This window comes from Stenella coeruleoalba (assembly GCF_951394435.1).
Source record: "Stenella coeruleoalba genome assembly, chromosome: 16".
Lineage (NCBI taxonomy): Eukaryota > Metazoa > Chordata > Mammalia > Artiodactyla > Delphinidae > Stenella > Stenella coeruleoalba.
Window position 1 is genome coordinate 27,283,578 of NC_137162.1, and position 17,864 is coordinate 27,301,441.

General features: G+C 53.1%; 1 protein-coding gene across 2 annotated transcripts; it reads right to left on the minus strand.

Moving 5' to 3' along the window:
• Positions 1-634: 634 nt before the first annotated feature.
• Positions 635-6,733, minus strand: KAZALD1 (Kazal type serine peptidase inhibitor domain 1). 2 transcript variants are annotated; one of them, XM_079900123.1, is made up of 6 exons: positions 5,481-6,733; positions 4,520-5,076; positions 3,217-3,377; positions 2,989-3,136; positions 2,687-2,804; positions 635-1,679 (listed from the first exon to the last, which is right to left on the minus strand). In XM_079900123.1, the coding sequence occupies exons 2-5, from the start codon at positions 5,022-5,024 to the stop codon at positions 2,710-2,712; spliced, it is 909 nt and encodes a 302-aa protein (XP_079756249.1). In that variant the 5' UTR covers positions 5,025-5,076; positions 5,481-6,733; the 3' UTR covers positions 635-1,679; positions 2,687-2,709. The 2 variants fall into 2 exon arrangements, with proteins under 2 accessions (XP_079756249.1, XP_079756248.1); XM_079900122.1 differs by lacking the exon at positions 635-1,679 and having other exon boundaries at positions 2,436-2,804.
• Positions 6,734-17,864: the final 11,131 nt, after the last annotated feature.

Sequence of the window (17,864 nt, forward strand, 5' to 3'; positions counted from 1 at the left end):
GGCGGCTTACTCCCCACATCCTGCCTGGGACGCCCAGCCGGGTCAGCCAAAAGCTGGGAGGAGAGTGGCTAGGCCCTGGGACTTAGTACCCTCAGCCTGGGAGCGGCTGGTCCCGGTTTAACCCTTCCTGCCCCGGTCCAGTCTTGACTTCAGACCTCTGGTTCAGAGCTGGAAGGAAGCGCATTTGCTCATCTTAGGCAAACTACTTAAAATCCCAGAGATGGGGGAAGTAGGATGGGGCAGAGCCTCTCCTGCCTCCAGACCTAGACCACTGCGAGTCAGCTCCCCTGGAACCTCATACGTCGGGTGTGAGCAACCTAGGACGAAAAACGCGAGGAAGGCTTGGAAACCCGTGGGGAGGCGAAGTCGGGAGTACTGGCAGCAGCTCGGCTTCCCCCTCCACCTCCCCTCTCCTCCCCCGGGAGCTGCGGGAAATTATTTATTAAAACGCCGCCCGCGTTCTCATTTATTTGCGGAGAATAATCCTCGGCATTGCAGCACGTTTATTAAACCTTTCCCGTCCCAGCAATTCTTTAATAATAAATCGCGTGTCACTTTCCAGCGACGTTATTAAAGCCAGTCCGCTGGAGCAGGTGGGGGGGGGGGTATGCGCAGCAGGGGTTCCTCCTATTCAAGGCTGTGGGGCCTGAACCTGTAGCACCGCGGAGGGGGAAACTGAGGCTATAAGGAGGCTGCACCTGAACATCCTGTAATATCTGCAAAAGTGATGGAGTTGTACGGGTTCTGGAGATGCGTGTGACCCTCTAGGATCGTGCGGAGCCTCTGCTCTGCAAGTGGGCGCGGTAGGATCGATGGGCCCACCAGGGGGCGCCTTCGAGCCCAGCTGGCCGGGAGTCGCCGGCGAAGAACAAGTCAGTGGCGGATTCCCTGGCTGCTGGGGGACCCAGACCCCAGTCCCCTTTCAGCGCGGAGCAGACCTCCTTCTCGGCCGGACGCTGAACGGCCTGACCCTCCTGCCCCCACCATACTGCTCACATCCCTATCCCTACTTTCGCGGTCAACTTAAAATTCGCCCCAAGTATCCAACCCGCTCGAGCTGTTGAGTGCTGCTGGAAACGCCGGACTCCAGCCAGGACTCGGCAACGAGAGCTGTCCTCTGACTTAGCCTCTGGACGAGTCCTGAGGTTCTGCGGGAGGGGCAGCGAAGCCCTTAGGTTGGGGTCCGGGCCACGCCCCTCCCAAGAGGCCGGGCTCCCTGCGTTGGGCCCCAGAGGACAAGCTCAGACACCGAGTCAACTACGACCTCTCCCGTTGTGTGGCGCCAGGCTTCGGGTGGAACCCAGGCGCGTAGGAGGCCTTTGACACCCACACACGGGAGTCTTGGCCTCGCCAACTTAAGCTTTCATTTTCTCCTTTAGTCAGTCAATAAACAGTTCGCCTCACCAGTGTCCCTGGGCGAGGTAAGGGGAGTGTGGAGAGAGATTTCGGGAGCAAAAGAGTACGGCTCTGTGAGGCACCTCCAGCCAGAGAAGACAAGTCACAGTTGGGGCAGACGAGAAAAAAGCTTACCATGATTTTGTCTGGGTTCGGCTGGGAAATGGGCGGCTTCGTAGGGAAATCCTAGGGTGTGGCCCATACATGTGACCAAACTTCTCCCCTCCTCCATCCAGTTTATGCTTTCATACTGGGTCCTACCCACATAGATCTGGTTTCCCATTCTGCATGGGGAGGGGACAGAGAGGCAGGCAATCTATCTCTAGACCAGCCCCAATGGAGTGCAGACTGGGGGGATACCCTCCCTCCCAACCAGATGGCTCCAACCTTCCTGCCTGGGGCGGGGGGAGGCCCCAGCTCAAGCTTCCTCTACATCTGGCAGGCATGTGCTTAAACAGCAGGACCTACAGCTTCTGGAAGCCAGAGTCCTACTACCCTGGGAGGCCTCCCAGAGAAATGCAGTCTCTGTGTGCAAATCTGCATGAACCATCTGTCTCAGTTTGTTCATAAATCTTTATTGCGTGCCTACTGTGCCTAGTCTTGTGCTAGGCATCGTCCAGTACAAAGTGGTATAATATATGGTACTGCCCTCATGGAGTTCCCAGAACGACAGGAAAATCAGACATGCCCAAATGCCCATCTTACTGCACTGAGCTAAACCACGCTCCATCGTGCCTTCCTGGACAGCAGATGGCAAACAGCAAAGAGGATTGCAGTTAGTATGTGCAATTGGGACTTAGAGAGAGGGAAATTTTCTAGAAGGTGAGTTTCAAGAAAGGGTAGACTGAGGTTAGGCAAAGACTAGGGACTAGGAAAATAACAGCAGGAGCTGTGCAGAAGGGCAGTCAGAAGACTGGCTGAGCAGAGCTGGAGGGAGGGCTGCTGGAAAGAAGTAAAGGATCCTGTTGTCTGCACCCCTTTGTGTCAGCTCCACTCCTCCCCACCCCTACCCCCACCCCCCCCACTCAGCCTAGAGACCAGCAGGCAGCTATTGCCTAATGCCTGGTTGGTCCACACAGGAGACTGTCCTGGCCAGAGCACCTCCTGCATGGGCCCCTCTGCATCCCACCTCCCCTAGTCGCTGCCTCTCTCCTTACCCTCCAACTTTTGTCTCTCCCACCACCATCACATCTCCCCTACTAAGGGCATTAAAGCGATCTGTGAAGGGGCCCTGCTCCCCCTTTCTAGATCTTTTCAAGAGCAGGGTTGAAAACTATCCCCACTCACCCACCCCCATGGGCCACGGCTCTGGACCTAGTAGTAATCCTCGGCCTCTTCACTCTCAGCCTCCTTCTCAGGAAAAAGGTGCAGGAATGACAGCTGGGGGATGCCTGTGGAGTTCAGCTGGTCTGCAAACACATGGGGACAAAGGAGAGGGAACAGGAAAGAGGGCTGTCAGTGCCCATGTATCCCAGTCTGTGAGAAAGCCATGCTTGTGTGTGTACCCACATGCATATACACACATGGACACACATTCAAAGGCATGAATCCACCACCTTCCCCCAGCCCCCAGAGCTCAGGGCTCTCCCTTACCCAGTGTGAGCACTGTCAGGCTAGCTGGGGCCTCAACCTGGCCGAGGGCATTGCGGGCCAGGCAGCGGTAGATGCCCTCATCGCTAGGACGCACAGCCTGGATCTGCAGCCAGCCCGTCACCTCAAACCTCTGGGGTCCACCCCTAAACTGGAGCCAGGAGGAGTCAGCAGCATCGTTCTAGAGGGACGGTGGGCTGCCCCAGGGAGGCCTCTGCTCCCTGTCCCTACCTGCACAGAGATGTGGGGGTCATCCCCTGGCAGCTGAATGTCCAAGCCGTCCTTTCTCCACTCAATGGAAGCCATGGGGTAGGCAAACACTTCACAGCCAAAGATCACATCCTGCCCCGTCACGTTCCAAATGTCATATGGATGCGACACAATCTGGGGCTCTGGGGGTGGAGATAGGAGGCCTAAGAACAGGATGGCACATCCAGCCCAGCAAGGACCCCATATACAAACCATTTTGAATGTGTTTGTGAGGGAATACATATATGCTGAAGTAAATACACATCCATAAACATGACATGACACATACACAAATGTAGCTGCAGGTACACACAAGGGTGGGAACACAGCGGTGGAAATGCACAGGCAGACAAAATGCGCAAACAAGCACAGAGACCCACACCTCAGCCTGGCAACCACACTCTGTCCCTGATTGCTCCCCTGTCCTCATTCCACCCTCTAGGCCCCTACCCTGCTGGACTTGTAAGCAACACCTCCCTCCCCCACACCCTCCCCGTTCTCTAACCAGGTCCTGCTGCCAAAGTCCCGAAGATCAGCCCTTCCCCCACCCCACCCTGGTGGCGGGGCAGTCCACGTGGCAAAGGCAAGGACACTGAAATCAATCTGGGCAGCAGGCAGAAAGCCTGGGGTCGTGGGGGGACCCTCCAGCAGCGCGTTTACTTTCCCAGCAGCCCCAGCCAAGCCAGACCCCTCAAAGGGGCTCAGGAAGTGAAGGTTACTAGAGCTGCCAAAGAAAACTTGAGGCTTGAATAGCCCTCAGCCCGCTGGGATGGGGGAGGAGGAGCTAGAAGAGTCCCCCTGCTCCACTAAGCCCTAAACGCAGAGGAAAGGGGAGCGCAGGCAGAGGCCCGGAGACTAGGTTAACTAAGCACTGGCTCTACGGAGCCGCCCAAACGAAACCGGATTGCATCTCACAGGAACCCAAGTTTCCCTGCCTGAATTCTAGTGGTCTGGGCAAAGTCTGAGAGTCTCTCTTCACTCTCTCAATTTTGAGGCCAAGCGTTGGCTATGTGCCTGCTCTCTCAGAGGGTTGGTCTCTGCCAGCCAGGTCTGGAGCTTTCACGCGCCCCAGCGCACGCTGCTTATTGACAAAGCTCCGGACCCGCACCTTCAGGCGGTGGCTTCTGCGGACCGGCCCCGAGAGCAAACTCTTATAATGGACTCGAGCCCTCCCTGGCGTCAACTTTTTCGCTCCGCTGGCCAGAGACCAATGCCGTCGGGGACCGGGGAGCAACGCCTTTTGGAAACCCAAGTGGCGGGGGTGGGGGTCGTGGGCCGTGCGTACCCGATTCGCAGGGCCCGGGGTGCGCCACGGTGAGGTTGGCGTCCGGCCGAGCGCGGGCCGCCTCCTGCAGGCGGCAGATCTGAGCGTAGGTGCGGCCGTCGGAACCGCAGAGAGGGCGCTGCGAGCGGCAGGCACACAGCGGCTCGGGCACCTCTCCGCGGCTCAGGTCGCCACCAGCGTCCAACTGGCACTCAAGCTGCTCGCCGCAACGCCCGTAGAAGTGGGCACTGGGGTCCAGGTCGCAGAGCTGGCCCTCGAGATTGGCGCATTCCCAGCAGCAGCCGCACGCGTCGCGCACCCGGCCGGCCAGGCAGCCCCGCGGCGAGGCGCACTCTTCTGGCCGGCAGGGAGCGCAGCCCTCGCCCTCCGCCAGCAGCCGTAGCCAGCCGCGCCGCAGGTAATCGGGGCCTAGGGATGGCCGCGCGCCAGCCGGGGACGGCGTCCGCACCACCAGGAGTAGCAGCAGCACGGGCAGCGGCAAGGCAGCTGCGGGCGGCTGGGGCATGATTAGCTGGAAGCCTCGAGAGCACTAGGGGCTTCAACGCGTGCGTGGCACCCTGCCGGGGATGTAAACCAGGTCAGGAGGTCAGAAGCAACCTCCTTGTTACTCGTACCAACTTGGACCCTAGCACTGCCCCCTCCCCTGCTACCCTGGAGTCAAGTGTCGAAGGGTCATAGGAGGGGTCATCCAGTTACGCTGGGTGGTAATTGATTGGGCTGTTCTTGGGGGTTGGGGAGAGGTGAGAGGAGGGAGCGATAAAGCTCATGCACACACGCGCACCACCTCTACCACCACCACTACAAACCATCCAACTTCGAAGCTTCCTGCCCTAGAGGTGGGTGGGAATGGCTGGTCCCAGGAGGAAGGAGTTGTTAATAAGGGTGGAAGGGGGGTGGAGCGGGGGAGGTTGTGTGAGTTAGGGTGGGGGTGGGGTGATGCCCTGGGGCCCAGAGCGCTCACCTGGTGTCCGGGACTATGCCCCTCAGAGCAGCCGTGACTCCTGTCCGAAAAAGCAGGCAGTGGAAAGGAATCGGGTGGGCCCGCCTGCCACCTCTGCTCCGACTTGAGAATCTCTGACAGAGTCCACGGACTTGCACTCACAGAGCAGCTCCTCCGCCCCCTCTCCCCGCCCCTCGACGTTGCATACCCCACCCCCTCCCCTAGTTCTGAAGCTGCCAATTTCATGCAGCCGTACGGGACCCTCCTGGGCCACTTCCCCCTAGCCTGGTCCAAACTCACAGTAGTAACCGGACACCCAAGCTGGGAAAGGACTAGAGATGGGGTGGAGTGCGGGTTCGGAGTAGGGGATGGGAGGGTGTGGGGTAGCTGGGAAGTTAGAGTTGGTTGAAAGGCTAGGCCCTGTCCCATCTGACTTTACAGTCCAATCCGCTAGAGCAGCTGCAAAAATGACAAGGAGGTAGGAATTCTTGTGCCAAGTCGGGCGCTCCTGCAGGGCAAAGCCAACCAACGTCGTCTCCCCGCAGCCCAGGGGCGATTGCAGGCTTGTCCACCCCACTTCCCCACCAAGTCGCGGACCAGAGACTCGGCGTTTACTTCTGCCTCCTCACATCTGGCCTCCTCCTCCCTCCCCACATCCGGCAGGTGCTCCAACCCGAGGAGGAGCCGGGTGATTATAGAGGTCCCAGCCGACCGGCGGCCGCTGGGAGAGGTGGGCGGGGCGCCTCCCCAGTGGGCAGCGCTCCGGGTCAGAATTACAGGTTATGGTTGCTAGGCCGGCAGGGCCAGAGGCATTCGGTCTCGCGGCCGCCACCGGCGCCACCGTGGCACTTCGGGCTGGGGGCGGGGAGGAGAACATTCCTGGAGGCCCGACCTCCGTACCGGGGGTCTGCCAGGCCCCGCCCCGGCCTGCCCCCAGCGGCTTACAGAAACCGCGCTGCAGTCCAGTTTGTAGGGGGCGGAGACTGAGCTTTGCAGCCAGGGAGGGGACGTTATTCAGTCAGGCTCCCTCCGGAAGGACCTGGCCCGGGGTGGACACCGGCCTCTCCATCAACCGCGAAGCTAGCGGCTGGGCCTCGGCCTCTGGACCGCCCAGGAGGACTGGCTCCGCATGCGCACTGGGTGCCGGGGAGTCGAGCTCTCGGAAGCGGTCAGAGACTCTCTCTCCTGACCTGAACGCAGCCAAGCCTCTTCATTTAGGGGTTCCCTCGAATGGCTCTACTGAGGTGGCCGTAGCCAGATACACAGTCACCCTAGTCTCTAAAACGCAGACGCGTGAAGGGACGCAAACTTCACGCGATGTCTCGTAACTGTCGCGAGAATCAAAACAGGAAGGAAGTCTAGGAATTCAGAACAGGAAAAGCCCGCGGGTTTTAAACCGTAAAAAGAATGGGTGGAGCCCGGTAAGGCTGATAGTTGTGGGTAATTCCTTGTCCTTGGCCCTGGGGGGCAACTGAGAGTGTCGACCTGGGGCAGAAGTGAACTGTAAGAGAACTGCGGGAAGCCCTGAAAAAAAAGGGGGATGGGGGACTTGAAATTGCGGAGCTGACTAATGGAGCCACCCAAGGACAGGTCTCTGGCTCTGGTTTACAAAGTACCATGAGGGCTGAGATCGATGTCCGGGTTACAGAGCGGAAGCAATCCGGGATCTCTTAATGAATTGTTACCGGCTTCTAAAACCAGGAGCCAATATTTAAATAACAAACTCCACAGATCTAGAAACTCTTCACTTACCCACCTTGTTGTAGCCGGTTGTTTACTTTCAGTCTCTGCTGTGCTCTTTACGTCTGGTATTAGGAATTGTGACTAACTCACCACTGTATCTTGTGAACCTAGCCCCTCTCCTGGCAGCCCAATAAATTGTCGGTAAATATTTGTGGATTAAATGTGGAAGACTTTTCCTGAGTGTGAAAGTCAAGTTTAACGTGGATTTTCGGAGTCGCTGACGAAGGCTGGATAGACAGGGAACGAGCGCCCTCTGGTGGTCTTGCGGTTGGTGACGAGAACAGGACCATGCATACAGTAGGCACCAAAGTTGTTGACTCTACAGGACATCTTTTTTTATTAAGTAAAGATTTGTTTCAGGAAAACTCAACATAAAATACGTTTAGAAGGGAATTTTTTGCATAAGACACAATTTGAAAGTTTAGATACTTTCCCAGATCCCCATCATCTGACACTTGATCCACTAAGGCTCCAAAACACATTCAGTAACATCTATTCGCATCGTAAATAGTAAATAAATAAATAAATTTAATAAATTTGCATACTTACACTTTGAAAATGTTGACTCAGTTTGACCGGATCATGCAAAATTGTTGGGCCACAGGAAAAGGATTCTCTTAATTCAGATGATGTGACTACTGCAAGGAAAGAAGCCAGGTGGCAGCATCCTTTGCATCGGCATGAGGGAGACTAGATTCAGGTGAGGAGGGTGAAGTTAAAATTTGTTGAAGAACAGATAATCCTGCCTCTTTCCTCTCCTTACTCTTTCCTATAGATGCTTGTACTGAAGAAGGAATGGGGTATAGAATATAGTTTGCTTTCCACTGTGAGCCATAGCCTGGAGTTCACGGTTATCATACATTTACTTTCTTTCAGCCACTGACCCATGAGATAATTGTTAAATACAATGACAGAATGAAATGTGTCCTAGACAAATGAACAACCTAAGATGAAACACAGCATAAAGGATCAGTTTGGTAAGAAATTACTTGGGAGGACCCACACATTCTAACCTGTCACTTCTTGAACCCTATTTTGACACAACTAGTGAAAATTATAGGGTTGCAACTTTGGAAAAAGCAGAAGTGAAATAGATGGTCCAGATTGACCCGTTAGAAATGGATACAGAGAAATTGTGCTTCCAGTGAACATTAGAATCAGTTAAGTCAAAAAAATCTCAACATAAATAATTAAGACGGAATACCTTGTAGCTACCTACTACGACAAACTGGTGAACTCGGTCAAAATGAAAAATACATGTTGGAAAATAGAGTTAAGTGAAGAGGAGAAGTATATGAATACTGATCACAGCTGTGTAAATATTATATATATCATCAATAAACACCCTAAGAGAGTGGAACAAGGCAAATGGTTGAGTATAATGCTCACAATCCTTTATTTTGTAAAATTATTTTTCATAATAAAAAAGTAGAGGCTACTTTTATAGGTAAATTAGGATGTTGAAATAAATGTAGAACGTTGGGCTAACCAGGTGGGAAGATAAGCATTATAATTCAGCAACAAAAAGCATTACGAAATGAAAGCTGGAACACCCAGCAGACTAGCTCTCTGGAATACCAAAACATTAAGGCAACTTGAATGAGCTTTGTGACATGCAGAAAGAAATCAGGTGAAAATTTTCTTCAGCTTACTTTTCTTATGTCACAGGAGGCAACTCCTTCCCCCAGGATCCCAGTTTCCCATCCATCTTTTTTTTTAAATAATTAATTAATTAATTAATTTATGGCTGCATCAGGTCTTCTTCGTTGCTGCGCGTGGGCTTTCTCTAGTTGCGGTGAGCGGGGGGCTGCTCTTCATTGCTGTGCACAGGCTTCTGACTGTGGTGGCTTCTCTTGTTGCGGAGCACAGGCTATAGGCACATGGGCTTTGGTAGCTGTGGCTCGTGGACTGTAGAGCACAGGCTCAGTAGTTGTGGCGCACAGGCTTAGTTGCTCTGTGGCATGTGGGATCTTCCCAGACCAGGGCTCGAACCTGTGTGCCCTGCATTGGCAGACAGATTCTTAACCACTGCGCCACCAGGGAAGTCCCCCATCCACCTTTGAGATGGAAATCATAGCTCCATCTGACCTAACAATGTGGCCACATTTTGTATTGATAAACTTAGAAGTGATGTAAAATCATTGACTCTTTCTATATTTCTGTTCTCTTTGTTTTTAACCTTTTTTTTTAAATTTTGAAATATAACAGACAAGCAGAAAAGTGCACAAAGTAGATATAGAGTTTGATTAATTATTACAAAATAAACACTCATGTGATCATCATCCAGGTCAAGAAATACAACATTGTTAACACCCCCAGAAGCCCCCATCATGATTAATCCCTCCTTTTCCCCCTGGATAACCACGTCTAAGCTCTATATTTTTGACTTTTATATAAGTTAGGATACACCTAGGAATGGAATTGCTGCTTCTCATGATATGCATGCATTCAACAGTAGTTACTACCAAACCATTTTTCCAAATTTTTTCCCCATTATGCCACATCCTTGCCAACACTTGGTATTGTCAGTCTTTTTAGTTTTAGCCATTAAATAAATATTTTAGAGCCTAAGATTCTAACATGACCCATCCCACAAGGATTTCCTCCCCTGGATTTTCAAAAAGCTTTATTTTGAAATAATTTTTAGACTTGTATAGAAATTACAAAAATAGCACAGAAGGTTCCCATGTACCCTTCACTCACCCTGACCCAATGATAATATTTTATTTAACCATAGTATAATTATCAGAAGCAGGACATTGGCATTGCTACAATACTATTAATTAAACTATGGGCATTAATTCAGATTTCACCTGTTTTTACATGTATTCGTGTGTGTGTGTTTATAATTGAAAATTTATCACATACATAGGTTTATGTAACCATGAGGTGAGTTAATGAGTCTTCTGGCGTATGAGAAGCTAAAGCTCATGCCAAGGGAAAAGCCAGTAGAATCTGCAATACTAGATAAAATGTCATTTAATATATAAGTTGCCTTTTCAATTATTACCCAGAGTCACTGAAGGGAAGGGAGGCTAGTTGTCAGGATAGCTAATACTCTCACACTTTCCACTCTACATCTACCTGTTGGGGCAGCTGTGGGCATGGGGAGAGTCCCAGGTTCACTGGTTGAAGTCTACTTGTTGTTATGGCACACCTGGAAGGGAAGATTTGGTGATGACAAGTGGTGTTCTCCAAAGCAGAAGGCTCTTCAGTCCCACCTGACTTTTTACTTGACAATTTTGTGTGAGGCCAGTGAGATACCTTCCTGCTGACACCTCTACAGTGACTCCTCATTCCTTCCACCATTATTTTATATAATGTCCAGATGATTACCAAACTTCTATGTCTGGCACAGACCTTTATCCTGAAAGTCACACCAATATATCCAAACTGATGAATCTCCTAATGTTTTCTTCTAAGCAGCCAAGGAAGAAGGCCATAAGCAGCTCCAGCTTACGTTATACTTATGGCTCCCAGAAAAAGCATCAGTACATCAAATTGCAGGGAAATATGTTATTGACTCTACTGGGGTGATGTGCTCAACAGGAATTAATCACGTGGCTGAGGCCTGACCAGCCTGGAGCTCGTCTCCTCTGCAGCAGGTGTAGTCGATGCCCCGCCCCGCAAAGGTTACTTGCAGACAGTTCCTGTACAATCTCATGGGTCTCTCTACCTGAAGGAGTCCTCTGGCCCCTAGAGTGAGCTCAGCTAGCAGGGCAGTCTAAAAATGCCACAGAGTTCATTCAGGAGCAAGCCATAGCCAGCGAGGCCCAGGAGTTGGAGGATAAATACCCCTGCTTCCTTTCCTTTCAGTGGAATAATTCTGTGCTGTATTCTCTTCAGGCCTGCAGAAGGGCTCCCCCTTACTGATGCACCTTTTATTTACTTTTCCTCCCTTCTGTCACTTCCCCTCTCTTTCACTGTGTTTTCTGGGATAACCTCCCAAACAATCCCTGTCTTAGGTTCTGCTTTCTGGGGAATCAAAATTAAGATAACCTCTGTAGAGGGAGGAGGCCATCTGTCTGAGAGCCCCATCAAGACCATATGGACGAGGAAAAGTTCTTGGACCCCAAGCTACATTTGTTAGTGACAGTATCCTTGCTTACATTCCACTTTCAACCTTTGCTCTTAAGACATAACACAGTTTAGCATTGGCTTCTGTGGGGAGTTGGGCAATAGGTTAATATCCAAGACTCTCCTGAGCTGGCTGTTTCCTTGAAGCCAAGGAAGAAGTTGGGAAATGCATGCTAGAATTCCAAGGAAAAAATGGTGGGATGCTTTCCCAAGGGCTGATGGAAAATAGAGAGAACTTAACAGCAAGCCAGGAACTACTTGGTGTTTAGGCAACCAAATCACACATAGGATCCTGGACTCCCGGAGAGCATCAGAATATGGTAAGTATAATGCTGAGCAGAGAACAACTGCCACCTCTGTTCAGTATGGGCAATTCGGTGCTATCAGAACAAACGTGTTAGAAAGAACATGGGCTTGAAAGAAGAAACATGAGGCTCAGCATAAACCTTTGAGCATGTTATTGAGTCCATAAACCTTAAAAAAAAAAGTCCAGAAACCTTACATGTCGATATGCACAGCCTCACAAATCCCCAATTCCTTCGTGTATTTTCCACCATTCTCCCCAGGAGTAAGAAACAGGGAGAGAGGTACCAAAAGATGACGATCAGGTGAACTCTGCCTGGCAAGCCTCCTGCTGGTTCTGTCCCCTGACTGGGGGACACCCCAGTGGGAAATTTGTTGAATAGAATCACACGGAAGTTGAGCTCAAGAATTGTGTAGAAATATGGCGCTTTAAGTTAAGGGACTGAAATCTTTGGGGTCCTGGGACTTGACCTGCTGTCACACTGCCCTCTACAACATTGTTTTATTTATTTATTTATTTATTTATGTCTGTGTTGAATCTTTGTTTCTGTGCGTGGGCTTTTCTCTAGTTGCGGCGAGCGGGGGCCACTCTTCATCGTGGTGCGCGGGCCTCTCACTGTCGCGGCCTCTCTTGTTGCGGAGCACAAGCTCCAGACGCACAGGCTCAGTAGTTGTGGCGCACAGGCCTAGTTGCTCCGCGGCACGTGGGATCTTCCCAGACCAGGGCTCGAACCCGTGTCCCCTGCATTGACAGGCAGATTCTCAACCACTGCGCCACCAGGGAAGCCCTACAACATTTTTAAAGAATTTGGATTTATCACAAGAGCGAAGGCTGCCGTATATCAGTCTTGTGCGTTGGGAACTGTCAAGTGCTAACACTGGCCCAGCTGCCGGGTGCTGTCTGCAAAGCAGGCGGTAGCTGCAGTGGGAGGCAGCTTAAAATGCCCCACAGTCTAGGAAGGGCCTCCGAGAAGTTCTTATTTTAACATAGAATCCAGGCTTCCAGTCAGCTTTGCCAGCAGCTGTGACCCATCTGAACCTCAGTTTGTTCTGAGAAACGAAGATGAATTCAGCCTTCAAACATGTTGTATTTGGCACAGTGGGTTCTTTTTTCTTAATTGCCAATATTTAAATAATGAGAAATTTTATATAAAAATCCAGAATTTAGGGGCCGGAGTCATTAGGCCAGGATGGTCAGAGAGGCCTAAGGCCAGCTGCTTCTAGTGCTGAGATAAGGAAGTGAGGAAAGTTGGAGCTAATATCTAAGCTCCTAGTGCTGCCAGATTTTTTGGGAAAAAAGAAAACCCAGGGAATCTAGTCCACCCTGCAACCATTGAAGATGAGCATTGGCTGCTGTTTCAGGCAAGGCTGGCCCTCTCCAGCTCTCCACAGTCCCAACCAGGCTTACTTCCCTCACATAAGAATCCTGCTGGCCGAGCTTCCCTGGTGGCACAGTGGTTAAGAATCTGCCTGCCAATGCAGGGGACATGGGTTCGAGCCCTGGTCCGGGAAGGTCCCACATGCCACAGAGCAACAAAGCCTGTGCACCACAACTACTGAGCCTGTGCTCTAGAGCCCACAAGACACAACTACTGAGCCCACCTGCCACAACTACTGAGGCCTGCACACCTAAAGCCCGTGCTCCACAACAAGAGAAGCCACCCAATGAGAAGCCCACACACTGCAACAAAGAGTAGCCCGGCTCGCCGCAACTAGAGAAAGCCCGTGCACAGCGCGTAGCAACAAAGACCCAACGCAGCCAAAAATAAATAAATAAATAAATTCATAAGAAAGATTCTTGCTGGCCCATGTGGCCTTTGAGTTTATGATCCTTGAACTAGATGGTTACTTCAGCTCTAACATACAAAAACAATAGCTACCCCTTATCAAATGGTTCCAGTGTGCCAGGCACTGTGGCAAGCAATTTACATACATCAGCTTATTTCAAACTTACAAAGGTATTATTATTAACCTTAATTTTTAAATGAGAAAACTGAGGTTTGGACCTGTAGGTAAATTTGCCCACTGTCACACTGACCAGTAAACAACAAAGCCAAGACTTGAACCTGGGGCTGCCAACATCCAAGGCCCGATTCTAACCATCACGTTTGTTATCCTGACGATATCGCTGTATCTTTGTCAGCCTAACTCCAGTGCAGCTGGAGCCAGAACTGCAGCTGGTGTTTTATAATTTAAACACCCTATATTCAGGAGCCAAGCTGTAGAAATACAGGTGAGTGTGCGCCCAGACGGCAGATCAGGAGGTGGGGAGGTGGTGGGGAACCTCGTTGGTCACAGCATCTGGTCATCTGAGGCCAAAGTGCTTCAGGGTTGGCATCAAGAGAAGACAACAGAGATGAGCTGGGGCTTCTGGGGAGGTGGCAGGGGGGAGGCAGGCCAGTCCCCCGTTAGAGGCCTTGGGGAGAACCTCCAGCGCCTCCTGGTGCTGAGACAGGCGGGTGGGAGGCGACAGGTGTTACAGCTGATACCTGAACTGCTAGAGTTGGCAGGAATCTTCCTGGCTATAGGTGGCTAGGGTGGAGGGGATGGTGACTGGAAATGTGGTGGCTCTCTGAGCTGGAGGGCAGCGTGAGCCCCTGAGCCATAGGGCCTAGGGGTCCCGCCCCAGCCTTCCTCATTCTTGTCCCTCTCCCCTCCTTGCTTGAGTGGTCGGTCTGTGGTGACCAGCGAGGCTCCTCTGCAGGAGGCAGACAGCGACCTCACAGGGAAAAATAGCATCGGAGCCCCCCTTAGATGCAGACACACAGCAATTTACCCAAGGCCTCTGGACCACGGCCACGTGCAATGCGTGAAGGTAGGAAGGGAAAGGAGGAAAGGTCGCGTCCAGGGGCGCCTCAGCTCGGCCTGGGGGCTGGGCCGCAACGTGCATGGCCCGGCGGGTAGCAGGGAGGATGAGGCGCCGTCCGGGGGCGAGGGCACCGAGCGGTTCCGCGGCCCAGTCAGATGGGTGGCCCGGAGCCCTGACCCCGGCGGTTTGGGTGGGGTCCTGCATCCAAGGCGCGGAGCGCCCTCTGCGAGGGCCGAGAACGCCGCAGGCAGATGGCAGCGCCGGGCTAGGTGGCCGGCGGAGGGAGCTCCAGCCCCGCCGGGGGAGCGGGGTGCGCCCCATACCACCTGCGCGAGGGCACCTCGCCTGCGGGAGGAGGGGCGGGAGTCCGAGGCGGGTCGGATTCCCAGCCAGCTCTCTCCTCACAGGAGGCGGCCCATTATCCGGCGTCGTTAAAGAGCAATTAGATGGAAATTAAGCCGAGAACAAGTATTGATTATCTCATTAAGGCCGGGGGAGCCCTTTCTGTCGGTGAGAGTTTACCGCCGCTCACCCCATTATCTGCAAGGTGAAAGCCTGCGGTCTTCAAAACCTAGTGAAGTATTGATCTGGTCTCCATCCCCAAACCCAGTCCCGCCCTTCCCCCCTAGCGTATGTGGGTTCTAGAGAGGTGACACGAGGGGTGTGACGAGGTGGAGGAAGAACTCAGGCCCCCACTCTCTCGTCTTAGTACTTCCTCTGTAGTTGCCTTCATTTTCTGCTCCCAAGTCATTTCCCCCCTGGAGCTGAGGGGTGAGGAGTAGATGTGGGGATGGGAGAGGAAGATCAGAGACAGTTCATAACTCTCCAGGCCTGGAGAGATGAGAATCCCCTAGTTTTACATCCAAGGAAAAGAAACTAGAGTCGAGACTTAATGGAAAGAATTTGCCCCTGTTGACACAGAGCGTAGGGTGCATGTGGCGCCCAAACCCCTGGAGGGAGGGGGAAAGGCTTAGTTCTGGGTGACCACCATCGCCAAGGAAGAGACACCTGGGACCACCCCACACATTCCTCAACGCTTAGAAACCTCAGAATTCAGAAGGGGCTTCCTCAGGATCCCAGATGATGTGAGCTTTGGAGAAAAATCACAGTGTGTTGGACAGAAGAGTTGTTTTCATCCTGGCTCTGCTTCTAGTTGGTTGTGTGACCTCAGGCAAGTCACTTTGCCACTCTAGGCCACGGAATCCTCAAAAGAATGGAGTTGGAAGAGCTCTAAAGCTCTTGAGTCCTCAGGCACCATAATCTGACCGACTAAGTGCTGAGCTCCCAGCTGGCAGGCAGCTGTGGGCCCAGCTCCTGCCTGCCCTCCGGGAGCTATGACCTCAAGGGAGAGAAAACATCAAACTGATAATTACAGAAATAAGTTACAATTATAATACGAATTAGAAGAAAGAGTGCAGGTGCTGTGAGGGTGCTTAAGAAGGTGGTGGGGGAGTTTACACAGGAAACAGATATTTCAATCGAAAAACACAGGGAACAAGCCTGTTGCCCACTCATCCATTCAACACACAATTACTGAAGGTGCTCCAGAGCTCATGGTGAGCAAAGCGATGGTCCCTTCCCCCTGGAGCCCCCAGTCCAGTGGCGGAGACAGACAATAACGTAATCACACAGATAAAGGTGAAAGCACACATATGGTACATATACTGAAAAATATGACACGGGGAAATGAGCAAGAATAAGAAAAGGAATTGACTTGGGGGAGAGGGGGTCAAGGAAGCCTCTCCGAGAAAGCGAAGGTCAGTCCATCATTTAAGGTCAGAAATCCTTCAATCAAACCCTGGGGTTGGTGGGGGAGACCCCTGAAGAGGGTGCACCTGCCTCCCCTACTCGCCTAGCCTCAGAACAAGCCCAGGTCGGAGACAGAGCAGGGCCTAGAATTCCGGTCTCTGACACTCCCGACACCACTGTGGGACTCATCCGATAGCCTCAGGGACGCCTGGGGGCGGAAAAGGAGGTGGCAAGAGGGATGGCGGCGGCGAGTGGTGCGCCCGGCCCGCGCAAGGTTGGCCCGGCGCGGAGCGAGCGGCGCTGCAGCCGTATCTGGGCTCATCTCCCTGCCCCGAAGCTGGGCAACTATTAATCTTGGTTGACGGTTTCTAATGTCCTAATTGGGAGGTGGGGAGAGCGGCCCAGTCCGCCCTAAAGGTAGAAGCGGCTAATGGGCCTCTTCATCACCGCCAGGAGCCAGGAGCGGGTGCCTGGCGGAGCGCAAGGCGTTGCTGCAGCAGGTGAGACGCGGAGCCGGCGGCGGCCCTTAATGAAGCTGTCGGGGCTGCGGCGGACCGAGAGGAAGCTTGGGGAGGGAGGCGGTTCCGGGGGTGAGAGGACGGGTCGCCCATTCCCGTCCGAAATCCCAGCTGTGGGGCTCACCTGGGCGCCCTTTATCTGAAGAGGCCTCCTGGGGGCGCAGGGCTGGGGGGAAGGTGCTGGGTTAGACCTGCGTAGTTAGGGATCTTTTCAGAGGAGTTGGGTGGGATACACGGGGAGGTGGAAGGTCTGAAAGCCCGAGTCTCCCTGCCGTAAGCAAGGGCCGGGCACAAAGTGGGTGCTCCGATGTTTGCTGACCTACGAGGCCTGTGCCCGACGTGTGCAGGGGGTAGATGTTAGGAGCAAGTGTGAATTCGCGGGCATCCATGACCCCATGGCTCCAGAGCGCCTCGTCTTTTCCTATTTGCGCTCCTTCCCCCTCTGTGACTCACCTTCCCTTCTGGGGCGGGTCTGTGAGCTCCCAGTCCTCCAACTCTCAAGCGCGTCCCCTCCTCCGGCATATGCTAGCGGGACCTGCCGCTAACCCAATCCTCCCAAGGCAGCCCTCCTCACCCCCACCCCCATCCAGGTCCAAACTGCCCGGGGAAGCAGGGTTGGGAGGGGATCGCCCACGCAGCCGCTCCTCAGCCCTCCCCTGGGGCCCGCCGCGCCGTGGAGCCCCGGCTTCTCTGCGGGATTCGCCGTCTCTCGCTCGCTGTCAGCCTCTTTCCCGCCCGCTCCCCGCTCCAGCCGCATCAGAAATATATTGTATTCTCACATAATCCTGTTCAATTACAGCATAATAAAACACATAATAAAAACCTAATTCATTTTTCTCCCGTGCCCACCATCTCCCGGCATCTTTTTGCTCGGGATTAAAAATTTGTCTTCATGTTTGTGGCACCGCAGTCCCGGCGCCTCCGCATCTTTAATATATGAGCCGGGGCGCTAGGGACCCGCCAGTTCTGCAGTCTTCGCGCCGGGAAGGCGCCCACCAGTCACCTGAGGATGCGGGCGGGGAAGTAGAGAGAAGCATAGACCTGCATGGGGGCCCAGCGGCACCCACCCCCTCCCTCCCCGGGGATGGGGGCGGATCAAAGGCCCCAGATTTCCGGGGGCCGAGAGATAGCGCGTCTATTTGTCCAGCAGACCCAGTGTGGCCTCCAGGGGGCGTAGTGTGGGGCAGGTCTCTGGAGATTTTACCA